The sequence below is a fragment of the Palaemon carinicauda genome, chromosome 2 (genome assembly GCF_036898095.1).
Source record: "Palaemon carinicauda isolate YSFRI2023 chromosome 2, ASM3689809v2, whole genome shotgun sequence".
Taxonomy (NCBI): domain Eukaryota; kingdom Metazoa; phylum Arthropoda; class Malacostraca; order Decapoda; family Palaemonidae; genus Palaemon; species Palaemon carinicauda.
Genome location: NC_090726.1, coordinates 192,009,594 through 192,036,718, shown reverse-complemented (window position 1 = coordinate 192,036,718; position 27,125 = coordinate 192,009,594). Strand labels below are relative to the sequence as shown.

Genomic DNA, 27,125 nt, shown 5'->3' with positions numbered 1-27,125 from the left:
ATTTCTGACCAGTATTGCTGCTGCATATCCTACTGAGATCCCCAAAGATGGCTATTATACAAGGGGGGTAGAAAAAAATAATGAACGAGTGGTCTGCCACAATATTCAGGGTCAGAAATGTGTAATGTAAGACACAAGATAACCACTTGGTAAAATATATGGTTCATGTACTTATTATTATTATTATTTGCTAAGCTGCAACCCTAGTTGGAAAAGCAGAGTGCTATAAGCCCAGGGGCTCCAACAAGGAAAATAGCCCAGTGAGGAAAGGAAAAAAGGAAAAGTAAAATATTATAAGAGTAACGACATCAAAATAAATATCTCCTATGTAAGCTATGAAAACTTTAACAAAACAAGGGGAAGAGAAAGAAGATAGAATAGTGTGCCCGAGTGTTCCCTCAAGCAAGAGAACTCTAATCCAAGACAGTGGAAGACCAAAGTACAGAGGCTATGGTACTACCCCAGACTAGAGTACAATGTTTTGATTTTGGAGTGTCCTCCTAGAAGAGCTGCTTACCATAGCTAAAGTGTCTCTTCCGCCCTTACCAAGAGGAAAGTCGCCACTGAACAAATACAATGCAGTAGTTAACCCCTTGGGTGAAGAAGAATTATTTGGTAATCTCAGAGTTGTCAGGTGTATGAGGACAGAAGAGAATATGTAAGAATATGCCAGACTATTCAATGTACAGTATATGTAAGCAAAGGGAAAATGAACCGTAACCAGAGAGAAGGATCCAACGTGGTACTGTCTGGCCAGTAAAAGGATATTGAAGTACTGGTATGATACATTTACCCTTACTACTTTAGGCTTTGCAGGTCATAATAGGAGGGGTAGACCTACTTCCCCTAGTCAGATAAGTCCAGTAGCGATATGTGGTAAAATTATAGAACAATGCTATAGATGGTTTGCAGAAAATAAGACTTTATTAATGTACTTTATAAAGTTTTGAACGTTTCTGATAATGAATTCTGACGGAAATATGACAAATTCGAAGATAATTTGTATTTTTCCTAACCATACAAACCTTAGCTATTTACAAAGGGTATTACTTTTAGCGCAGCTGAAATGACGAGCCAATAGTTTTTAACAAGGGTTAATTACCCCCGCGCTAGTTAGCGGGGGGGGTGGGGAAGGGTAGCTTGCTACCCCTCCCCCCTCCACACACCGGTGACTTGCTTCACTTCACTTAGAGGTAGGACTTGACTTGGGGGTCAGGGATGGTGGGCACATATGTGTAAATAGCTAAGGTTTGTATGGTTAGGAAAAATACAAATTATCTTCGAATTTGTCATTTGTTCCGTTACAGAAATACAAACCACGCTATTTACAAAGGGTGACTTACCCCTTAGGAAGGGTGGAAAGTCCCCAGCCTTACTGACTTCGGCTTGCCCGGGGGCTCGATCCCTCAGTGAGCAGCACTAGAGAGAGGGAGCCCCTGTACCTCACAGGTTCCTAGCATCGCTAGGAACGAGTGGCCTACATAAGCAGTGTGAGGAGGAGAGTGTGACTCGTCCTATGAAGTTGACCTTGAGACCTTCAGATAGGAATTCTAGGATAGGACGTTCCCCATACCACCTCGTCAGGGTATGGGAGACGCAACAGTATTAAGCTTAATACTAGGAGCACAAAGAAGCATGGGTTACCTGCAGAGGTCGAGGTCAGCTATGCGAGGACCAGGATGCTGCTTCCCCAAGAGAGGGGAGAATGAAGAAAGAAGTAAGGGTCAGACATACTCTTTCATTCACACAGACTAAGACCGGGTAACAACGCCCTCAACCTACTGCTACTTGTCCAAAAAGGAGCCTGAGGTTAGACCAGCTGTTGTGCAGCCACCACAGGGCCGATAGAGAACGTATCGAGGCTCCTGTGGGTCACGTCTTGCAGGTAGTGGGCTGTGAAGGTCGTTTGACGCTTCCAGACCCCAGCTTGAAGTACCTGAGTCACAGAGAAGTTTCTCTTGAAGGCCAGGGATGTGGGCCCGAGGGCGACGTGACGGAGGAGGGTCAGGATTCAGGGTATGGTGGATAACCCTTCGAATCCAAGCTGAGATGGTGTTCCTGGTGACCCTCCTCTTTGTCCTGCCTGTGCTCACAAACAAAGCTCGCACATGAGGACGGACTGCAGCCGTTCTCTTCAAGTAGTACCTCAGACACCTCACTGGGCATAGTAGCAGCTGGTCTGGGTCGTTTGTTACAGAACGGAGACTCGCGATCCTGAAAGAGTCGAACCGAGTATCCGGCACTCCAGGATTCTGAGTCTTGGCCACAAACTCAGGGACGAACCTGGACGTTACCTCCCCCCATCCCCTTGAATGGGCGATGTCGTACGAGAGACCATGAAGTTCACTAACTCGCTTGGCCGAGGCCAAGGCGAGTAGGAAAGCCGTCTTCCAAGACAGGTGGCAATCGGAGGCCTGGCGTAATGGCTCGAAGGGAGGTCTCTTGAGTGACCTGAGGACTCGAACCACGTTCCAAGGAGGAGGTCTCACTTCCGACTGGGGGCAGGTAAGCTCATAGCTACGTATGAGTAAAGAGAGTTCTAGCGACGAAGAAATATCCACGCCCTTCAATCTGAAGGCCAAGCTTAAGGCTGAGCGATAGCCTTTCACCGCCGAGACAGAAAGGCGCATTTCTTCTCGCAGATACACGAGGAAGTCCGCTATTGCTGGAATAGTGGCATCGAGTGGAGAGATACCCCTTCCACGACACCAACCACAAAAGACTCTCCACTTCGCTTGGTAGACTCCCTCAGAGGACCTTCGCAGGTGCCGAGACATTCTCTCCGCAACCTGTTGCGAAAAGCCTCTCTCTGCGAGGAGACGCTGGATAGTCTCCAGGCGTGAAGCCGAAGCGAGGCTACGGCCCTGTGAGGGACACCGGAGTGGGGTTGTCTGAGAAGCTCGTGTCGTGGAGGAAGCTCCCTTGGGAGTTCCGTCAGGAGTTGCAGAAGGTCCGGAAACCATTCCGCGTGATGCCATAGCGGAGCTACTAGAGTTATGGGACAGTTGACCGATAGTCTGGTCCTGTTGAGCACCCTTCTCATCAGACAGAATGGTGGGAAGGCGTACACGTCGATGTTGTCCCACCGTTGCTGGAAAGCATCTTGCCAGAGTGCCTTGGGGTCCGGGACTGGTGAGCAGTACAGGGGCAGCTTGAAGTTCAAGGCTGTCGCGAACAAGTCCACCGTCGGGGAACCCCACAAAGTCAGGACTTTGTTGGCTATCTGATGATCCAAAGACCACTCAGTACTCACTATCTGCGAAACCCTGCTCAGACTGTCGGCGAGCACATTCCTCTTGCCAGGAATGAAGCGAGCTGATAGTGTTATCGAGTGGGTTTCGGTCCACCTCAGAGTCTCTACTGCAAGATGGGATAGCTGTTGCGATAAAGTGCCTCCCTGCTTGTTGATATAAGCCACTACCGTGGTGTTGTCACTCATCACCACCACGGAGTGACCCGCCAGGGACCGTTGGAACTGCTGAAGAGCCAGAAAGACGGCCTTCAATTCTAGCAGGTTGATGTGTAGGCACTTTTCTGATTCTGACCAAAGGCCTGAGGCCCTCTTGTTCAGAACGTGCGGCCCCCACCCTTCTTTTGACGCGTCCGAAAACAGAGTCAATTCCGGGGGGAGGACGAGAAGACTCACTCCCTTCCGCAGGTTCTCGTCGGCCAGCCACCACCGCAAGTCTGTCTGTTCTAGAGACCCCATTGGGATCAGAATGTCCGGGGAATCGGATCCTTGATTCCACCGGGACTTGAGCCGCCATTGAAGGGATCTCATCCTGAGGCGGCTGTTTGGAACCAGACGGGCCAGGGAGGATAGGTGGCCTAAGAGACGCAGCCACGATTGGGCGGGGAGTTCTTTTCGCCTGAGGAAAGGCTCCGCCACCCTCCTCAGCCTTGCTATCCGGTCGTCTGATGGAAAGGCTTTGTGGAGATTGGTGTCTATTAGCATGCCTAGATAAACCAGTCGTTGGGACGGCTGCAGAGAGGACTTCTCGAGGTTTACCACGATCCCCAGATCCTGGCAAAGATCCAGAAGCCTGTCTCGGTGTCGAAGAAGGGTTGACTCCGAGTCTGCTAGGATCAGCCAATCGTCTAGGTAACGAAGGAGACGAATGCCGTTCCTGTGCGCCCAAGATGAAATCAGGGTGAACACTCTGGTGAACACCTGAGGAGCTGTGGAGAGACCGAAACACAGCACCTTGAACTGGTAGATCTTGTTGTCTAGGCAGAATCTCAGGTACTTCCTGGAAGACGGATGGATTGGGATCTGGAAGTACGCGTCCTTTAGATCCAGTGTACACATGAAGTCTTGTGGTCTCACCGCAAGTCTGACCGTGTCTGCTGTCTCCATGCTGAACCGGGTTTGTTTGACAAACCTGTTCAGAGCTGAGAGATCGATGACGGGTCTCCAGCCTCCAGTAGCCTTCTTTACAAGAAAGAGTCGACTGAAGAAGCCTGGGGAGCCGTCCACGACCTCGTGGAGAGCACCCTTCTCGAACATGGTCTCGACTTCGGCCTGAAGGGCCAGCCCCTTTGCCGATCCCATGGCATAGGAGCTCAACGACACTGGATTCGCTGTCAGGGGAGGTTGAGATGACATGAACGAGACGCGATAACCTTGGCCGATCACTGAGACCGTCCAAGCATCGGCCCCATGTTGCTGCCACCTGCGGATGCAACGCTGAAGGCATCCCCCCACAGGTGGACACGCAGGGGGACTGCGACCCCTAGGGCTTGCGGCCGGGCTGCCACCCCTAGGAGTCTTGCCTCCCCTGGAGGACTTACCGCCCCTCTTGACCTTGGCTGGAAAGGGCTGGGGCTTAGACACCCCTTTCTTAGCTGCCGGTGCCTGTTTGGGAGCCTTACGAGGCTGTTGCTGCTGTTGTGGCGGGGCTGGAGGCTTAGAGGGCCGAGTTGTAAGGGCCCTGTGGAGGAGGGAGTCCGTGCTGGATTTCCTCCACCTCTCAGCCGTTCGCTCCAAGTCTTGAGGCTCAAACAGGCTCTCCCCCAGAAGGGAAGCATGTCGGAGCCTACACACATCTACGGCGGGGACCTTCGGATGGAATCTCTCGGACACAGCATCGCGACGCTTCAACACCGAGTTGGCCCACAGGGTGGTAACCTGGTGCGCCAAAAACTCGATGGAGCGGGTGCCCGAGAGCAAGAAGGTCTCTAGGGCCTTCCTATTGGTCTCCTTGGACAAGTCCTCCGATCGCAATAGGATGCCCAGAGATCCTAGCCAGAAGTCCAGCCACGAAGTGGCCTGCATGGCACACTTAGCGACCTTCTCGTGGTTAAGGATCTCTGCCGCCGAGAACGACACCTGCCGGGCAGAGAGTTTCTCCAGGGGAACTCCTTTCGCCAGCTCCTCCACAGAGTGATGGAGAGGAAGGGCGAGGTTGTGCTCACCCAGGATCTCGAAATACCTCCTCTGCTGAAGGCGAGGAGGAAGGATAAGCTTGTTCCCGGCAGTGGAACGACTGGAGGAGGCAAGAAGTGCGAGCTGAGCGTTGGCCCTAGCTCTGGCACTCTTCAGCCCCCGAGACCAGGGCAGAGCTGCACTGGTCTTAGGGGCCTTCCGAACGTCAAACACTTCATCCAGAATCGTGTCTTTGCCTTCACGGGGGCGATGACTGGATCCGTAAGTCTGTTAAGTGTCCTTATCAGGCTTAGGACCTGCCAGAAGGCATGTTCGGACTCTTGCTGTTCTCCTCCCTGCGGGCTGGCAGCTAAGTCTCCTGCCCCAGGAATCTCTTCCTGGGGTGATACGTGGACATTCCCCTGGGTAGTCGTGGGTTCCTGACGAATCCTTGCAGAGGATTTAGGGACGGTCTTGGAATCCTTGGGTTCCCTCCTGGGAGGGATACAGGATCCCAACAACGAGGTTCGAGGGACCCCTTCCTCACGAGACGATTCTCCTGCCTGAAGCGAAGTCTCCCCCCCTGGTGCCGAGGGGAAGACTACCGCCCCACTGGACTCACCTGAGGACGGAAAGGCCTCGTCCACGGGAGAAGGAGAGAGTACTCGTGCAGGAGAAGGGACCTTCGAGACCGACCTCTTGGGAACCAACTTCGCCCTAGGGGAAGTCACCACGAAGTCCACTCCTCTCTTTCTCTTCAGCGTAGGAGAGACAGCCGCTGGTTTGTTACCCTAGCCGGCGAGTGCTGGTTTCATAACCCTCACTAACGCCCGTGCCAGCGGACCAAACCAAGTCTGCTGCTCCAAGGATACAGTGTCCGAAATCCTCGCTAAAGAGAAAGGGATCGGGCGATCCTTTGGAGTGGACACGACGGTACCTGCCTGAAAAGAAGGTGGGGAAGAATGCTGTACTGACCTGTCTTCGTCTTGCACTACCAACCTGTGCTTGGATGGAGGTGATCCCGAGTGCCGTCTAGGAGCACGCGTCCCTGCTGCTACCACCGGCTGTGGAATTCGCCGCGAACGATGGTCGCGCGAGGGCAAATGGTCGCGCGAGGGCAAATGGTCGCGCGAAGGCGAATGGTCGCGCGGGCGAGCGATCGCGCGGGCGCGCAGGTGGATGATCGCGCGGGCGCACAGGCGAGCGGTCGCGCGGGCGCGCAGGCGAGTGGTCGCGCGGGCGAGCGATCGCGCGGGAGCGCAGGCGAGTTGGCGCAAGGGTGAATGAACACGTGTCCGAGGCGACGAACGCAAGCGTTGGCGCGACGGCGAGGGATCGTGCTGCCGCGTAGGTGAGGAAGATCGCTGGCGATGTAGATCCATAGGTGATCGATGACGAGCTGGTGAGTGCAGTCGCTCAAGTTGGCAATGGCGCGATGTGGTATGTCGACGCACTGGTGTGCGATGGTGAGCAGCATGCGCAGGTGAATGACCGCGTAATGGTAAGCGATGGCGAGCAGCATGCGCAGGTGAATGATCGCGTGATAGGGTGCGATGGTGATCAGTATCCGCAGGAGGGCGATTGTTCAGGGTTGTGCGATGAGGAGCAGCATGCGTAAGCGGGCGATCGTGCAGGGTTGTGCGATGGCGAGCAGCATGCGCAGGCGAATGATCGTGTGATAGGGTGCGATGGTGATCAGCATCCGCAGGCGCAGGAGGGTGATCGTGCAATGGCGAGCGATGGCGAGCGGCATGTGCAGGCGGGCGATCGCGCGATGGCGAGCTAGAAGCTGGCGAACCATGTTCCTTCAGGAGCGTTGGCGAACGTCGGCGCGCTAGTTGTCGCTGTTGAATAGGCGATACTAAGATCGCCTATGCGCGCTGGCAAGCAGGTGAACGCAGGCGAGGAGGTAATCGCTGGCGCGTAGGTGATCGCTGGCGAGCAGAAGGTCGACGCGTGTCCTGTGAGAGGACAGGTGGTGCGGCGCGTTCCAAGCAGGAACGGGAAGATCGCTGGCGCGTTGGCGAACATGTGTTTCTGACACACGCGCAGCAAGATGTTGCGTAGCCACAGGACCAGGCAGATGGTGAGCAGGGAGTTCAGCAGGAACTAAAGGGTGGTCAGAGACCGCAGGGCGATGGTCCTCAAATGAGCGCTGACGCTCGGAAGAGAGCTGACGAGCAGGAGAGCGCTGGCGAGCAGGAGAACGCTGGCGAGCAGGAGATCGCTGGCGAGCAGGAGATCGCTGGCGAGCAGGAGAGCGCTGGCGAGCAGGAGAACGCTGGCGAGCAGGAGAGCGCTTGTGCGCTAGCACTGCTCGCGTTAGGGAAGAATCCCTTAGCTCCGAAGGGACCGTTGCCCGTCGGGTGACGAGTTCTCCAGAAGGCGAAGATCTGGCAGGAGATGGTGAGCGGTCTGCAGAGAGGTTCAAGGAGGGCGGAGCAGTAGGTTGAAGCTGACGAGGAGAGTCCCCCCCGGAGGACGAAGACCCAAAAAGGCGTCTCTTAGTCCCCCTGTAAGGGGAAGGGAGGCCCTTGTGGCGTAGAGGGCGGTGAGCTTTACGGCGGAGGCGGCCTCGGGGGAGATCGTCGGGATCATCGGTCCTCCGAAGGGGAGTCTCCGTCAAAACACTTCCCTCAGAAGGAAGCTGAGCAGCAATCGAGACCGAAGGACTCAATTCCCCCTTCGAAGAATGTACGAAAGGAGGAGAGCCTTGAGCACCATCACCAGAAACAGCACCTGCGGCGGAAGGCCCAGCCACGTCGGAGGCCTCTGTCACCACGACGTCGACAATAGACAGAGGGTCTACCTCTGCTACCACCGGCGACTGCTTAACAGCGGCCCCCAACGAGACAAGGTCAAAAAGAGCGACCCTGGAGGGCAAGCCCTTAAGCCCCAGGGACGACCAAATCTGTAAAAGATCATCACTGGATAAGGCATTATCATTATCAATAACCTCCCCCGGAGGAGGAGGGGGAACCGCCTCGCTATGGGAGGCGACGCCCTCTCCCCCCACCGAAGGTAGGGAAATAGAACAAGGGCCTGCGCTCCCACTCGGACGACTCTCCTTAGGAGGCGGCCGAGGGGGAGCTTCGGAGGAGGTTTGGGCGGCGGAAGAAGAGTCCCGAGAACCTTCCTCCTTCAAGGCTAAACCCGGAGGAGAACGGTCTCTCTTGGACTTCTTCTTACGCCGACGGCCAAACCTCTCCCACTGGGAGGCAGACAACTCCCTGCACTCACGGCACATGTTATCCTGGTCACACCGTCGGCCCCGACATTGAGGGCAGAGGGTGTGTGGATCCGTATTAACGTCCGACATGAACGTCCCACAAGGACGGCCGGCAACTCCAGGGCATGTACGCATAGAAAAAAAAAAAAAACTGAAGGTCAACTTCCAACCAACACACACGCTGAAAAGAAAAAGCAGAAAATTAAAGGCTGTCACAAAGGCGATGAGCAGACACGTCTGATCACCGCCGAGCCAAAAGTGAAGTGAAGCAAGTCACCGGTGTGTGGAGGGGGGAGGGGTAGCAAGCTACCCTTCCCCACCCCCCCGCTAACTAGCGCGGGGGTAATTAACCCTCGTTAAAAACTATTGGCTCGTCATTTCAGCTGCGCTAAAAGTAATACCCTTTGTAAATAGCGTGGTTTGTATTTCGGTTACGGAACAACTATCGTTTTTTAGTTATGGTGGGTCTACTACCATAACTGAAAAACCATGAATTTGCGCTAGGTATCGTCAACACCTACGTTCAAAGCCCCTTAAAATGTACTGTGTACCAGTCTAATTCTTTAAGCCTTGTTGTTTCCGCTAGTCATCATTAAAAAAAAAAAAAAAAAAAAAAAAAAAAAACAATCATCGTGGTAAAAATGTTACTGCAATCGAAACAGAGTAACAGTATTAGCAGCGTTCATCGTATTAAAAATACCTCCTTACTTAACTGAGCTAACCATTTATTGGTTTTTGCTCTGCCGTAGCTAGCTACGCTCTCAAACATTATTTCATCGTTCCTATGTTCTGGTAGGCGGAACATATTTCACTATGCACGTTAACCTGTCGGCTAGTATTTCGCTATTATCAATTACAGTATAAACATAACAAAATGGACAACATCCTACAATGCTGGTCGCACTCTTTACAGCATTGTACATTTTTTCTGTAAATATCATGGAAATATTGTTTATGCATTTTGGCGCAGAAACATCTGCCCTTCAATTTTATGTATGATTCATTATTATATGTCAAGCATGGGGTTTTATATCAATCCTAATGTCAATGTCAGAATACACAATTGCCTCACATTTCTCACTTGTTTGCAGTTGGTCAGTCACCTGCCCAGCAAGGTGCTACATTGCCCTCCACACAGGTCAATTTACTCTGCCCATCTCAGGAATAAAGCATCACTCGGCTATGGTCTGTCTCTCGTACCTCACAACTGGTGACCACAGAGTGACAGACCATTGCCAAATGATGCTTTATTCCTGAGACAGGAAGAGTACATTGACCTGTGAGGACAGCAATGTAGCATCCTGTTGAGTTATAGCTTTGCTTTGCAGCCTCTGTTCAAGCAAGGGCTTGCCTTCCATACCACATTTATCAGACAAATATATAAAACACACATTTATAAAATAGGAGCTATAAATATATTGTACATTGCCCTATTGAAAACAAATACTTATGAGGTTTAGGATAAAAAAAAACAGGCACTTTATTCAGTCTGAACAAGTAACTTACGACAGAAGCACCACCTATCAGTGTTTTTCTGAACTAAAGTGGTGGATGAAGACTTACGTGGCCTGTGCAAAATTCAAAATGAGCAAATTGGGATTATTTAAACTGAAATCTTTAACTTCGTTAATAAAGCTTTCGGCCACTATTATAAGGGATTCAAAATAGTGTATTTGCTACCAGATTGGCATTATTGTTTTTGCAACCCCAGTTTTTTATTCAAATACCTTTGGAAGAAAACCAAGGGAAGAGTGTATGACACCAAAAAGAAATGACATTTATTCATATATCCAGCCATACCTGGGAGGGAAATACATAATGTATGCCTCATAAGTAAAAAGCAGGCAAATACTCATATAAACGTTGTGGCAGGGATAATTTATTGGATAATAATAATAATGAACAATAATGATGATGATGATGACAATAATAATAATAGAAAGGACTCAAGCTATGGTATGCATCTCTTCTAAGAGAAGGACACTCCAAAATCAAACCATTGTTCTCTAGTCTTGGGTAGTGCCATAGCCTCTATACCATGATCTTCCACTGTCTTGGGTCAGAGTTCTCTTGCTTGATGGGACACTCAGGCACACTATTCTATCTAATTTCTCTTCCTCTTGTTTTGTTAAAGATTTTATAGTTTTTATAGGAAATATTTATTTTCATGTTGTTACTGTTCCAAAAATATTTTATTTTTCCTTGTTTCCTTTCTTCACTGGGCTATTTTCCCTGTTAAGGCCCCTGGGCTTATAGCATGCTGCTTTTCCAGCTAGGGGTGTAGCTTAGCAAGTAAAAGTAATAATAATAATAATAATAATAATAATAATAATGTGTTCTTATCTTGCCTAACCTAACCTAACCTAATAGGTTTCATTATAGAACAATGCAATATTAGTGAGAACATTGGAACTCTCACAATTGAATTGATCTTTGGGTAAAATTTTTGGTCTTTACTAAAAAAAGGTTTACCCCACCCAGTAACCACAATACCAATTAAAAATACATAAAAAAAAACTAAAGATACACAAACATATATAAGCTAGCATAATGCAAACATCTGAACAAATAGTTTGGTATAGCTCACACAGGATTTGAGAAATACTAGGCTAGTAAAACCATTCCAGCCCGTGGCATATTCCTTTGGAATGTTAAACATTTATAACTTCCGAATTCTACTTTCTTACCTTTTCATGTTCTCGCAGTAAATATTTCCACAGTATACCGCAAAGGAAGTAAGTATTAATCACATTTCCTTCAATGGATGGTGGTAGGCTTCAGAGGCGATGATGAAATTATACTTCGCATTTATCTTGCAATAAAACTAAATTCACATAATCTACTTCACCAGCAAAATTTTTAATTATACACATTGTTAAAGTTTCATTAATCCTGCAATTAACATTAATAACACATGAAATGGCATCACAATTCTGAACACTCGGTAATGAACACTAAAACCGAAACTGACTGACACCGACACTCAAATATTGTACTGTGGTAACTGTGCTGACAGATGTGTAGATTTATCCCTAGATTTGGGGATTTTTTGTCTGGTGGGATATGTACACATTTCTGTGAAGAATAAACAAAGATGAATAAACTTTTATATTGTTGCAATTAGTTTACTTGCACTTATATGAAGTATAGTGAGTAATTTCTATATTAGTAAAGGATACATGATCAAATGAAAATATATTAGTGGAAATGGGGATTTTTTAGTAGTTTTAGGGATTTTTTTATGAACCATCTGGCAACACTGCTGCCATCTATGATCAATCAAGTCATAAGACTTGTCATGATACACATGACAAAAGCCTCAGACATGTCATTCATGTCTGGGGTTTAGCGACTTTTCATCACCACGCCCCCCACCTGCGAATTGGTGATGGTGGGAGACTTTTGTCTATTCGCTCACAGCAAAGCCACAAAAGTGTAAAAACCTTGATTAATAGTAATATACTGTAGTTTCGTCTCCTAAAGTGGTACCTACAAAAAGGTTTTCAGTATATATATATATATATATATATATATATATATATATATATATATATATATATATATATATATATATATATATTAGGGAATGTAGCTTATTCAAATACAGTGAAACCCTGTCAATTTATTAATAACAGGTGCTATATATATATATATATATATATATATATATATATATATATATATATATATATATATATATATATATATATATAGCACCTGTTATTAATAAATTGACAGGGTTTCACTGTTTTTGAATAAGCTACATTCCCTAATATTTGTATCAAATTAAATATTGCCTTTGATAACCGTGTAACCTAAGATGATAAGTGCTTATCTATCCTATATTCATATGAAATGGTGGCTTAAAAGTAAAAAGTAATCCTTTTGTTCAATGACTAAGAGATCCTATCACTCAAGTGTCCTACCCAAAGTGAACTTCAACCAAATAATGCATTTTTTTTTTTTACATCATAGTGAGCATTTTTTTTCCCTCCTATATTCACTTTTGTCTGGTTTAGTGGGATAATTGGTGACAGAACTAAATGAATTTTACTAGTGATTAGAATAAGTTTGTGCTAAGTGAGTCCAAGGAATAAATCACTCCAATTTTCCAACTTATAAATCATTTGTAACATATAAAGCAAAGCTTTGTTGATAGTTTAGTAGATATGTGTACAGTATACAGTATACGTATATATATATATATATATATATATATATATATATATATATATATATATATATATATATATATATATATATATATATATATGGTAATGAGTTTATAAGCATAGTAAACATCTTGTATTTAGTAAATACCAGTAGAGGCTCACTAAAAGCAAGGTGAGGTACATTAGCCAATGCATACCTGATGAACTGAAGGGAGTAAGCTCTGTATTTTCCTCTGTCCAATAATGTAGATGAAAGACTAATGGCCCTGGGGAATTGTGGATACCAAAATATGAATGATTTATGGAGTTTAGATTAAACAAACTATGCTCTGACTGAGGCACATACTTGAAAAAATGCTGAGGCAGCAATAATTCGTATACCTACAGATAATAATTAACTACAGAACCTTCCATCCTGCACCTAGAGTAGTTCTTCTCTAGCTTACTACTTACGGGTTAGGGTTATCCTTATTCTTAATGGTAATCAATGCTTCAGTGGTCTCAGTGGAATGTGAGCTACTTGGCCCTACTCTGTGGTTTGAGAAAGCAAAATTTTATGTTTCCTTTCAGAGGCTTCTATAATACAGTATCTTGGTCACCCCCCCCCCCCACACACACACCGAACGGATGTCATTTTTATAATTTCTTTCTGATCTAACTTTGGAGAATTTCACTCAATTTAATTTCTGTATTACTAATTTATACATAACATACTTGAGCACTAAGTTCTAAAGACTACAATTTTTCTTTTCCCAATGGGGTCTGTAAAGGACACCTTGATTACAAATTGGCCCCATTTGCACACCATTTACAAATTTACTTTTAAAAGACAATAGGAACTTGTGAAATTAGATATTCCTAAAATCATTATTAGCCAATACAGTGACTTCTGATATTTATATTCATTTATGCAATTTTTCTTTATAGAATACATGTAGCATAAACAAATCTCTACATAGATACTTCAAAACTACCATCTTTTAGAAATCCCATTAAGTCTATACGACATACTTCCAAGGCATTCATTTCATAATAAGGTAATGTTACACAAAGCTCTAATTTTAAACAATAACAGTGAATAACTTAATAACATTAGCTATTAACTAATAGCTGCTTATTGTATAACCTCTTTGGTTCACTGAATATTTTCAGTTGTTGTAATAACTAATAATAACTGGATTAGCAATTCCAATTTCCCTCGAGTAAAATGAACACATAGGGGCTAAATATAGTAATGAACTTCAAAACAGCCATTAGATTGGTTATGATAGGGTACATGTTTACAGGGAAAATAAAGCCCTCAAAAATAGTACAATAGTATCTCGTTACGAATAACTTTGAATACAAGCAAATCGGAATACAAAAATACAAATTTGAATGAGGTTACGAGTATTGAATTGGTCTGGAAGCAAAAATTTTATGCCAAAGATAATTTTCAGTGAACAAGTACTAATGAGAATCTCATGAAATCAGTCACATGGTGCCCATACGCCACTTACTCAGTGTTCACACTATATACATAATTTTCATCTTATTTCGGTGCGAGGAACTGAAACATAAATTTCAAGATTGAACTGTACACTCCACTTGCCTTAGTATTGAAATATTTCAGCTTTACAAATGAAATTTGTAATATTTGCACCACAGTGAGCTGTCTTGTGAGACATGAACTCTCCTATCTACACAGAAAAACTAGTCAGAATAAGATTTTCTATCTATTTGCTTCAGACGACTTCCACTACGTCAGCCCTCCTCAAGACCTTCGTTATAATCCGGCAGCCAAAGATAAACATGGGTTACTAAAGGTGAGTACACATACTGGTATATACTCAGTATATTACTTTATCTGCAATACAGCATACTGTAAATAAAAGTAAAGTACAGGTCTAACAAAATATAAAACAAAATATATATAGGCAAACTCCTATTTCAAGTACCAATAGAATACTATATAGCTTCAGACAACAACTCCCTTCCAGAAATTATGAATTTGTGTGAAAGTATAATTTAGACAATAAGGTAATCAGCAACAGCAAAGATGGCATAATGTTACATTATCTCTACTACAGATTGAATGAAAGGATCTTTGTGATTTTTCCTGTTTCCTGAATATCGCTCACTAAAATCAATTTCTTTTCATTAGGATGATACAGCCTCCATCAGCTGGAAGGATCTTGAAAATAATGTCAGCTTTTGGGTAAAATGGCATAGAGAGATCGATGGCAAATCTGCTCATGTGGAAACAGCCGACAGTGAAATAAATATTCAACTTCCACCGGGCCTCTGGAATATTTCTGTTCGTGCAATGCAAGGTCACAGCGCTAGTGAAAAAACATATACAAATGCTTCTGTGACTGGTAAGTACCTTAATGCTACTGCAGTAATTTTCTATGTTCAATGATTACATATCTTGTTTCATGACTTTTGTAAAAACAATCTTATGAATAATTTCAGAAAAGGAGACGGATGACTACTTTTGAAGTATTTAAAGTTAAAAGTACTGTACTGTATAGCACCAGTCCCAGTTACAATACTTTCCCTTATTTGTGAAATTAAAGTTTTACAAACTGTGTAAAAATCAAAGAAATCACTTCAAAAGAAAATGAGTCAAAAAGTTATCAATTACGCTTGAACCTGGAAAAATATTTATTTTTCAAAAGTTGCTTACCTCTAAATGGACAGAGCAGGCTGTAACAATACCGTACTGGTAGACAGGGTATAGCAATTCTTCGTTAAAGGATATTACGGTTGATACTGGGCCTCTACTATAAAATTAGTATCTGAATTCTAATGTACTCTTTTAAAACTTTACCTGTAAATTTGTTAAACAGTTTTCCCGTAAGTTACATGATTTTGATGTTTAGCATTCCAGATATTGTAATGCCAGTACGATTATCAAATATTCTTTTTCTTCCATTTTACAGTATCTGATCTTTTATTTATGAAATTATTTCTGATTAGTGTTCATCACTGATTTCCATTAACTGTAGTTTGCCACTAAACCTTGTGGCATCACATATAAATCATCATGATTATATATCTACATTTGTTGATTTATTCTTCTTTCTGTTAAATACAGCTGCTGTTACCATGGATTTCTTTACTTTTTCTTATTGACATTGCTTTGTGGTCTTTGTCTACTCTGGTTTTAATTCACACAGTATTAGGAAAATTCTCAAGTGATTTCAACGTTTTCCAGAGCACCCTACTTAATAAAAGTGTTTCTAATACTTCCACAGGTATTGTTTGGAGACAACCTCCCTTTCTGCTTTCTTTTAACAATTATTGACATGATTAAACACTATCTGGTGTTAGGAAAAACAGATTCTTATTTTACAATCTTGTTTAAAACAGCCAATTTTACTGCAAAGAATATGAATACCGGAAGACGAATTATCTCCTTCAATGAGAAAACTGTCAGATATGGCAGCATTACAGCTACTGTGATCACAACCTTTGAGTATTGTAGGACTCAAATTAATCCCCAACAGACCATCTTTCAGCTCTTTGGTTCACTACATCAACATCAAACATATTTGTATCAAGTTTAACATATAAAACCACATAGTAATGAAGTAAACAAAATAACTGCCTAAACATTGATTATCAAACAGATTGTTGGCATTAAGATGGTATGCCCAAATAATTAGTGGCAAAAAATACAGTCAGTGCAAAGGTAATAACCAAACTTGTCCCAGAATTTCCCAAAGCAGCACACTTTGCTGCAATATAGAAAAAAAGGCAGAGGAAGAAAGTGGTTGCTGTGAGCAAGAATTTGCTGCTAAACTGACCATTTAATTTCATATTAAAATAACTTGTAAAACTTTCACCAAAAATAGAAATACCAAAAACAGAAACAAATGATGGAAAGCTGTGAAACTAAGAGAAAAACATTGATTAGATTATAGAAACACTGTGAGAGCTAAGTTTGCTGGATGATCAACAGCTTAGTCTATCTTGTTATACATGTGAAGCTGGTGAATCAAGATGATGACACTGGCAACCGTTCAATACCTATTAAATGAAAAATTTACTTTCTTATTATTTAACCAAGTACAATAGTGAGAAATGACTTAAATGATTGAAGATTAACTGCATTTTAAAGATAATGTTTTGTACTGGAATGTGATTAGTAATAACCAATTGAACAGCAATCCAGTGAATAAAGCTGTTAATAGCACTACAGGTTCACAAAATTCAAGGGCAGTAGCTGACATACCTTAAAGTATAGTGAGACCATCTTCTGTTTGAAAGACAATATTTTGGAACATTTAGAACACTAATTTTAGGTATATTTTTGATGGGGATGTGCTATAAAGTATAAAGTAAGATCCCTACACAAGAACAAAATGCATTCCAACATTACGTTCTCGGGGCGCCGAAAAGTTCTCAGGTACGACATCATTACCCGAGGCATTCAGCTCATAATCGCCATCCCCTATCCAACCTCACTAATGCTAGTGAGCTAGCCCACATATTTATCAAGAATGCTTATAACGATTAGTACATAATAAGATACTTTAAAAAGGAAGCTAATCAAATTATACTGATACATCTTTATTCTATTGCTCAAATATTATCTTTGATGAAAGTTCTCATATAGAAGACTTAATTGTAGGATGAATGACATTTCTGTAAACCATCCGTTACTTTATATTATCGCTAACAATCCTCTTTCTCCTAGGACTGATCATATACACCCAGCAAGTCAGCAGCCACTCTGTTGCTGTTTCATGGGATGAGTGGCCTCTCCCTTTGGGGCCAATACACTACAATGCAACACTGAAATACAAGAAGAAGATCTTGCAATTATCAACCCCTCTGTATTGCTCTGGAAACCACACTGACTGCCAATATCAATTCAACAACCTAAATGTTGGTTTGCCGGTTATGCTGGAGGTTTTGGTGCAGAATGAAGATGAGGCTTACGTTCAAGCATCTGATACAATAATTGAAGCAATTGGAGGTGAGTTTTGGCTAAACATTTTATCATTTCAGCAACCCAGTTATTTTATCATATAAAAAAAGAGTAGAATGCACTTAAATTTTCAACATATGCATCAAATGACAGTAAAAGTAAAACATTTCTATAAACTACGAACCAATATTTCAATTTAGAAACTGTCAATACAATTTAATAATTTACTCATTCAATTTACCACCAACCAAATAATCATTAAATAAAAACTTGATATATAAAAATGGGTTTTTGGGAATATTCTCAATTAATTATGTCATTAAAGATTGTGGTGACATTCTGAAGAGCAAAACTTGAATAAATTCAAGATATATTTAGTGCCCTGATTGTAAAGAGCTGTTAGATGACTATTATGTTTTGGTGGAAGAGCAGATCTTGGATGATGTATAGAACTTCTACCTCAGCATCATGAGGCAACAATTAAAATGGTAGAAAGAAAGAGTAGCAACAATATGTATTGCACCAAGAGATTGCTGGACTATTGGTAAATAAGAGTACTATACATTATTTCACTTGTTAAAACTTCTGAAATTTATGGAAGAATAGACTTGTGCTTCTTTGTGCACATAGACAGACACACGCAAAGAAAATAGAAATTATAAAATAACATGAATAGGACACAATGAATGCAATGAACTGGAGTGCACTAAAAGGATCTCATTAAATGAGAAGTTTCTAAGATATGTGGTGCTTGTAGCATAAAAAAATGAAAAGGGGAAAAAAATCAATAAGCAGAACAATAAACCATATATGATAGTAGAAAGGTCAAACTATTGGGAATAAGTCCAAAATCCAGGAGAAAAAACAAACATTTGAATTTGGACAATGTAAAAATGAAAAGAAGTCACCAAAATATCTAATCACATAAAGGGAAAACAAAATTTGCCATAAAAATGTTAAAAAAAGCCGATAACTTCAAGTTACAACCTAATCCCAAATGAAACATATACACCAATCACAAAGGACCCTGAGATTAGTTTTTCGTTCGTGCACAGGGATACATAGATAACCACAATAATTTTCCATACTGTAACACCTCTAAATGAGCAGGATGCAAAGTGATTACAAAAAGGTCACAAGGAAAATAAATATATATGGCATACAGCAATATATGGAATATCATCTCCCTTAACTTTATATACGCTGGTAAGTAATATATACTTTGTCAATCATGTACTGTACTACTAAATAACATCTACACCAGTCCATTTCACCCAGATCAATTTCGCAATAATTTCACCTTGTTGAAGGTTCACTCTATTGTCTAGCAAAATCTGATATAGACAGACCTGTTAACACTAGAGTATAGAAGGACAAAACTTGATCACTTTCTGTTTTACATTTCAGATGTGAGCTACCTTAAACAAGATGAAACCAATGAAAAAGAAGTTGCAGTAGTGTGGCCAGAAGTAGACAATGCTAATATCTACTTGTTAAGTGTATACCCTGACCAAAACTTAACAGTGCTTAGATATCGTACTATTGTTACACTACCTACAAGGTAAGAATATAGTAATTAAATGTATTATTCTAATAAAGCAGACAAATAAGTTTTCATAGCAGAAAAGGAAAACTTTTTCCCTCTCAACAAAGAGAATAAAATATGCAACAAGAAGAGAAGCCTCAAGAGATAGTTCCCCTCAAACTGCACCAATTACTGAAAAGGACCCAGGTAACCTGATAAGAATCTGGAGATTGTTCATTCTCTAGTGGCTATAGCATTTGCAGCTTAAACATAATACTATCTTGCCATGGAATTGCCTGATAACCTCCATGTGCTTAACCAGAAGAGCTGCAGGTTTTGAAAGGTGTGAGGATGTTGCAGTAATTTTTTCCTTGGGGGGTCTTAGGTGGTCTTTCTAGTGACCCATGGTTAAGAAACCAGGCCTGTTATGGTCTAGGGAGCAGAGAATCATGGACTGTGTTGGTGAAGAAGTATATCTTGTCTAGCATTGGTGCTACCAGTGAGAACAGCATTAAGGTATGAACCTCCAGAGTATTCCAGGGAATCTGTTCACCAAGCAGATGAATCTGGGAGTACTGTACAGTAATTTGACACAAGTTTAGAGATATTGGACAGCAACGTGGAAGAAAGTGGGAACAGACTAGAAAGCCTACATTGCATCATATGAGTACTGTACCTAATTTAGGGTCAAATATGTTCACATTAATTTAAATGTTTATTAAAAAAAATAAAAAATAATTTAAATGTATTGCTATTGAAACTCACCTATTATACTTTCATCACATAAAATTTCTTATCCCCTAAGGTTGACACTCCCACTGAAATCTCTGGATGGTAATGTCGTGCAGCTACAGCCTTGTAAAAGCATAAATCGATGTGGAAATATAATTAATGCAACTCTGAGTGTGGGACCACGTTAGTATATTTTTTGTGTTAAGAATTTTCTACTTCTTAATTTCAAATATAACTATTTCCTTTGACATTTTATGAATAAGTATTCAAAAATTTGATTATATTAACTCAACCATACAATGTAAACTTTAACACTTCTTACAGTTATGAGATCAAACTGATTTACAAACAAGTTTTAAAGAATTAGAAAGATTGTTCGAGTGAAACTTTCAAGAAGATTTATTATATACACCAAAACTTTAACTTTTATACCTATTACCTAATCATTATCAGACCAACTTAATCCAGTTATATTATCAATAAGAAACATTATAAACTTTTATCTTTATAGCACCTCCCAAAAATTCTGCATTACCAGTGATAGGTGTATCAACTGCACTTCTGATCCTGACATTTGCCATCATCTGTGCTATTGTGTGAGTATTTTTTGGCAATCGCTAATCATGTATGACTGAAGCAAACAACCCTTTTCCGGTAAAACCATAAATTGTATACTTTTCAAAAAAACCTTTGATCTCCCATTATGAGTGCACCTCCCTGTTTGCCTAAGTGGCAAGAGATTATTTTAGGAGTAAAACTACTTTCTTTAATTTTATTTCATTTACTGTGGGATAATACATTTTCATTCATCACAATAAGTAAGTTGGCCAGGGCACCAGTTACCCGTTGAGATACCACCACTAGTGTTATTGGGACCTTTGACTGTCCAGTCAGTACTAAATTGGATCCCTCGCTCTGGTTACAGCTCATTTTGTCTTTGCCTACACATACACCAAATAGTCTGGCCTATTCTTTCCACATTCTCCTCTGTCATCATACACCTGACAACACTGAGATCACCAAACAATTCTTCTTTGCTCAAGGGGTTAACAGCAATGTAATTGTTCAGTGGCTACTTTCCTCTTGGTAAGGGTAGAAGAGACTCCTTAGCTATGGTAAGCAGCTCTTCTAGGAGAAAAAACACTACAAAATCAAACCATTGTTCTTTAGTCAAGGATAGTGTCACAGCCTCTGTACCATGGTCTTCTACTGTCTTGGATGAGAGTTCTCTTGCTGGAGGGTACATTCGGGCACACTTCTGTACAGTTTCTCTTCCTCTTGTTTTTTCTGGAAGTTTTATTAGATTATATGTGAAATTTAATATTTAATATTGTTACTGTTCTTAAAATGTTTTATTTCTATTTTCTATTGCTTCTCTTGTAATTTATTTATTTCTCCATTTCATTTCCTCACTGGGCTATTTTTCCCTGTCGGAGCCCTTGGGTTTATACTGTAGCATCTTGCTTTTCCAACTAGGGTTGTAGCTTAACTTGTAATAATAATAATAATAATAATAATAATAATAATAATAATAATAATAATAATAATAATAATAATACAGTATTGTACATATCCCCTATTCTAAGCCCAGATGGAATACAAGAAAGCCTCTGTAGTGGATAAGTGCGACTATGTGGATTTTTAAATGTGAAAGATATACTGTACATTCAAGATAACTCTTTAGTGATTATCTGTTTATCCATGACTACATTACCGTATTTTCATTCTCTCACGTACTGTAATATTGACTAATTATTCTACCATTACTTCTCTACAGTTTTAGTGATGAATATTTAAGAAATTATTACGATGTTATTCTAACTATCAATATAAGTAATTACAATAATAAAGATAAAAATCACCACAAAAGGAATAAAAAACAAGAGCAGAGGAACATGCAACTTCCATATCCCATTCCATGTAAACACTGAGACAGTGGAAATAACAAGATTCAAGCTACAAATTCATAAACAAGGACACTAGGACAGTCTGCAACTTAAAATCAGTCCTAAAAGTAACATGGCTAAAATCACGATGGTTGTCGCGTAATATGATTACAACACTGACTTGCATGAGATCAAACATATTTTGTTTTCACAACATCTATTTCATCAAAAGTCCAATAATTACAATAATCATATGCCACCGGCCTTTTGTGTATGTAACAAAGATTTTATTACATTTAGTTTATCTGAAATATTTCTGTATGATGAAGTCACTGTACTGTAAAGGATTTTTTTTTCTCCAACAAATTAGATGAATTCTGTACAGTGCCTGTTTGATTTAACATTATGTAGCATACTGGGGTGTCTTAATATAGTTGCTTGCAATTTAAAATGATTATTGTCTAAACAATAATCAATATTGAAATATAAGCAAGGGGAGCTAAGCAGCATTTGGCAATTGGAAAACAAGAAACAGTATTTCATAAAATCTTATATTAGTTTTGTATTTGATTTATGAATTCTATTCATCCATTTATCCATGCAATCTTAGAAGTACAGGGTGGTGTTAGAAGAGGTAGGGGTTGTATGAATCAGATTTTTACAGTTAGGCAGATATGCAAGAAATATTTAGCAAAATGTAAGGTGTATGTTGAGTTTATCGATCTGGAGAAAGCGTATGATAAGAGTTGATAGGGAAGCAATGTGGAATGTGATGAGGTTATATGAAGTTGGTGGAAGGTTGTTGCAAGCAGTGAAAAGTTTCTACAAAGGTAGTAAAGCATGTGTTAGGATAGGAAATGAAGTGAGCAATTGATTTCTGGTGAGAGTGGGGCTGAGACAGGGATGTGTGATGTCGCCGGGGTTGTTTAACTTGTATGTTGATGGAGTGGTGAGAGAGGTGAATGCTCGAGTGCTTGGACAAGGATTGAAACTGGTAGACGAGAATGACCATGAATCAGTTGTTGTTTGTGGATCATACTGTACTGGTTGCAGACACAGAAGAGCAGCTTGGCCGATCAGTGACAGAATTTGGAAGGGTGTTTGAGAGAAGGAAGTTGAGAGTTAATGTGGGTAAGAGTAAGGTTATGAGATGTACGAGAAGGGAAGGTGGTGTGAGGTTGAATGTCATGTTGAATGGAGAGTTACTTGAGGAGGTGGATCAGTTTAAGTACTTGGGGTCTGTTGCTGCAGCAAATGGTGGAGTGGAAGCAGATGTACGTCAGCGAGTGAATGAAGGATGGAAAGTGTTGGGGGCAGTTAAGGGAGTAGTAAAAAAATAGAGGGTTGGGCATGAATGTAAAGAGACATCTGTATGAGAAAATGATTGTACCAAATGTGATGTATGGATCGGAGTTGTGGGGAATGAAAGTGACGGAGAGACAGAAATAGAATGTGTTTGAGATGAAGTATCTAAGGAGTATGGCTGGTGTATCTCGAGTAGATAGGATTAGGAACAAAGAAGTGAGGGGGAGAACGGGTGTAAGAAATGAGTTAGCGGCTGGAGTGGAAGTGAATGTGTTGAGGTGGTTTGGCCATGTTGAGAGAATGGAAAATGGCTGTCTGCTAATGAAGGTGATGAATGCAAGAGTTGATGAGAGAAGTACAAGAGGAAGCCAAGGTTTGGGTGGATGGATGGAATGAAGAAAGCTCTGGGTGATAGGAGGATAGATGTGAGATAGGAAAGAGAGCGTGCTAGAAATAGGAATGAATGGCGAGCGATTGTGACGCAGTTCCGGTAGGCCCTGCTGCTTCCTCCGGTGCCTAGGATGACCGCGGAGGTAGCAGCAGTAGGGGATTCAGCGTTATGAAGCTTCATCTGCGGTGAATAACGAGGGAGAGTGGGCTGTGGCACCCTAGCAGTACCAGCCAAACTCGGTTGAGTCCCTTGTCTGGCTGGGAGGAACATAGAGAGGAGAGGTCCCCCTTTTTGTTTCATTTGTTTGATGTAAGCTACCCCTCAATATTGGGGGAAGTGCCTTGGTATATGTATGTATGTACATCTTGACATCTAGAAAAAAAGGGAGAAGTCATGAATTCTCAGATCTGAGCATCTGAGATGAAGGAAACTTAGCCAGAAGACTTTATCCTTTTAAAACCACACTAATAACTTCTTTTATTTCAGGGGAAAGAAAGTACATCATCATTACTACGGAGACCATATGGATGAATTAGAGGCTGAACCTCTCATATTGGTGAGCAAACCTATTTAGTATCAAAGATTCTTTTTTTTTTTTTAATATCCAAAACCAATCATTCACATACTGTACTGTCCACATCTTTGGTTTTGTCAAAGTCTGAAAAGATTAGTAGATCCAAGGTGCAATTGCACTTTCTTAATTCTTTGACGGCTAAGTTGGTTACTGCTAGTCAAGTTTCCCACTTCTAAAACTACAGTACAGTATTTACTATTTGCAGTAGCTTTGCCTGTCACCTTTCTGTATTACCCTTAAGTATTTGAACTTAAAATAATTCAATAAAACCAATAGAATCCATAAAATTAAAAACAATACAGAATAAGTCCTGTGTGGATGGACATGAGCCTTTCAGTGTCTCTTTTCATATATTGGATTACTTCCCCTATTTGACTCCTAGGGCTTGTAGCATTCCTTTACTACAACTAAAGTAATATCAATAACATTAACTCACTCAAAAATATCAGGCATCTTGCTCTTTCTCATTAACTTTAGTAAAAAATAAATGTTTAAAAAATGCCTAAAGGGAAAGCTGTAAAATCAAGTAGTAAAAATAACAACAATTCTATAACTAACAGTAATGGAAAAGTAACCCAGACCTGAAAAACACTTAAAATTCAAAGTTAAACTATAAAAGAAAAACAATTCAAAGTACATCATATTAAGAAAAACAAGAAAATAAAAGGGATTTTGACGAAGGAAAAATCTATTTCTGGGGAGAGACCTGTGGCGCCCGGTGAAAAGAGTCCTTCTTATATATCTTTTCTGATAAAACCTTCCAATTATACCAGAGAAAGATAAAAGCATGGAATGCTGAGGTTACAACCCTCGCGCGAGCACCTTTTGGGTGTCGTGTTTAAATGTCGTAAGTCAGAAGGAGTCAAAGAAAAGGTAATTTCCCTATCGCACAATATTCTAGAGACCGGACGTAAAGCTCATCTCCATCAAAGTTAAGGCCAGAGAAGAGTAGGCAATGGCTACTGATAACTCAGGAGATAGACTTATGATTTGATTTCTCTTCAAACACCCTTGTCCAGAGATCATAGGAAAAGGTCATGGTTTTACTCCTGAAATCTATATGATTAGGAAGATATCATATTCTGGTAACAGCTTGAAAGACAGTCAGCATTAACATCACCAGAAATTGATACTAGGATCATGAAAAAAAAATATATCACATGGATAGGTTTATACTGAGAATATTACTTTTGAATTCATCATCATCTCTTCCTACGCCTATTGACGCAAAGGGACTCTGTTAGATTTCGCCAGTTGTCTCTATCTTGAGCTTTTAATTCAATATTCTCCATTCATCATCTCTTACTTCACGCTTCATAGTTCTTAGCCACGTAGGCCTGAGTCTTCCAACTCTTCTAGTGCTTTGAGGAGCCCAGATGAAGGTTTGGTGAACCAATCTCTCTTGGGGAGTGCGAAGAGCATGCCCAAAACATCTCCATCAACCCCTCACAATGATCTCATCCACATATGGCACTCGAGTAATTTCTCTCGGTTTCCTTTCTTATCCTGTCTTGCCATTTAACTCCCAATATCTTTCTGAGGGCTTTGTTCTCAAATCTACTAAATCTTTTGGGTATTGTTTCATTGTCATACTATGACATGTCCATATAGTAACAATGATCACACTAAACTGATGTATAATCTGATTTTTATATGTAATTACAGGAGATTTGATTTCCAAATTTTACTTAACCTAGCCACTGTCTTATTTTCTTTTTTTCAATCTTTCACTAAACTCTAATTCTAAAGACCCTGTAATGGAGATCATAGTTCCAAAATACAATACAGTACAGTACTTGAATGATTCTACCTTATTAATCCTTTCACCTTCCATTAATATTTCATCGTCCAATGCATACTCAATTCTCATCATGTCTGTCTTCTATTTATCTTGAGCCCAACCTCGTGTGATATTTCATGCATTTGGGTAAGCAAGCACTGCAAATCCTGTGGCGTTCTGCTAATAAGGACTGCATCATCAGCATACTCTAGGTCTACTAATTTCCTATTACCAATCTAGTCCAATCCTTCTCCACCTCCTCTTGACAGCTCTACGCATTACAAAATTCATGAAGAGGGTAAAAAGCATAAGTGATAACCCATTCCCTTGGAGTACTCAGCTGTTCACTGGAAATTCATTGAAAAGGACTCCATTAACATTAACTTTGCACTTGCTATGCTCATGAACAGACAATCAAATTCACATATTTATGAGGAATTCCATAATAACCCAGGACTCTCCACTAAATTGGCCAGTGCACACTATCAAAGGCTTTTTCATAGTCTACAAATGGCATCAAAAGTGGATTCCTATATTCTACGCTTTGCTGTACCACGTCTCAAAATGAAAATTTGGTCGGTACAACTTCTACCTTTTCGAAATCTTACTTATTTGTCTCTCAGCTTTTCATCAATCTTTTCCTCCAGTCTTCAGAATAAGCATACTATATATTTTCATAACAACAGACATTGTTATTTCTCTAAATATTGCAATCAGTCCGGTCTCCTTCTTTTGCCCTTTTTACCAACACCCCAACTCCCATTCGTCAGGTTTTGCCTCTTCATGCCACATTCCACAAAATAATCTTTTAAGTATTCTGGGGTCACTTCATTTTCAGCCATTATCATAACGCCAGTTATTCCATCGTATCCAGGGGCTTTTCATCTCTTGAGTTTTGTAATGATAGCTTCAACTTCAAACACATCAAGGTCTTCCTCAACTTCAGGTATATCACTCAAATTATTCCCTTTGTATCTCCTATTCATAACCTCACTAAAGTGTTCCAGCGTTGTCTTTCTTCATCTTATGTTGTTATAACAGATCCATCTCTCTTTTTTATTTTATGAGTACATACTTCTTCTTTGCCCAAGTAGAGATTTCATTAATAATTCTATGAACGATTCTTAACCATAGCCACTACCAGAATTCATAGCTTTGTCAACCTCATCTGCTTTACTGTCTAAATATTCTCAACAGTAATTCCAGGCTTTTCTTTTGACTTCACTATCAATACTGCAATACTTAGCA

At 41.3% G+C, this 27,125-nt stretch overlaps 3 protein-coding genes across 4 annotated transcripts in view; 1 reads left to right on the top strand and 2 right to left on the bottom strand.

Annotated features, from left to right (window-relative positions):
* The window catches only part of LOC137628976 (glutamate receptor ionotropic, kainate 3-like), a 452,476-nt gene extending 440,935 nt beyond the window's left edge, over nucleotides 1-11,541 (bottom strand). Inside the window, exon 1 of the mRNA XM_068360233.1 lies at nucleotides 11,282-11,541. The gene's annotated coding sequence lies outside the window, so the exon portion shown is untranslated. The remainder of the gene's footprint in view (nucleotides 1-11,281) is intronic.
* The window catches only part of LOC137628967 (uncharacterized), a 188,294-nt gene that overhangs the window by 149,536 nt on the left and 11,633 nt on the right, over nucleotides 1-27,125 (top strand). Inside the window, exons 5-11 of the mRNA XM_068360224.1 lie at nucleotides 14,495-14,571; nucleotides 14,910-15,123; nucleotides 17,451-17,732; nucleotides 19,092-19,245; nucleotides 20,015-20,124; nucleotides 20,453-20,537; nucleotides 24,010-24,079. Coding sequence (XP_068216325.1) covers nucleotides 14,495-14,571; nucleotides 14,910-15,123; nucleotides 17,451-17,732; nucleotides 19,092-19,245; nucleotides 20,015-20,124; nucleotides 20,453-20,537; nucleotides 24,010-24,079 — 992 coding nt within the window. The remainder of the gene's footprint in view (nucleotides 1-14,494; nucleotides 14,572-14,909; nucleotides 15,124-17,450; nucleotides 17,733-19,091; nucleotides 19,246-20,014; nucleotides 20,125-20,452; nucleotides 20,538-24,009; nucleotides 24,080-27,125) is intronic.
* LOC137628986 (uncharacterized) overlaps nucleotides 14,161-27,125 on the bottom strand; it is a 47,642-nt gene continuing 34,677 nt past the window's right edge. The window contains exon 3 of one of the 2 annotated variants that reach the window (XM_068360248.1): nucleotides 14,161-14,612. In XM_068360248.1, coding sequence (XP_068216349.1) covers nucleotides 14,596-14,612 — 17 coding nt within the window. In that variant the 3' untranslated portion in view covers nucleotides 14,161-14,595. Of the gene's footprint in view, nucleotides 14,613-21,519; nucleotides 23,896-27,125 lie in introns of those variants that run through there. The other variant, XM_068360243.1, reaches the window with a different exon arrangement.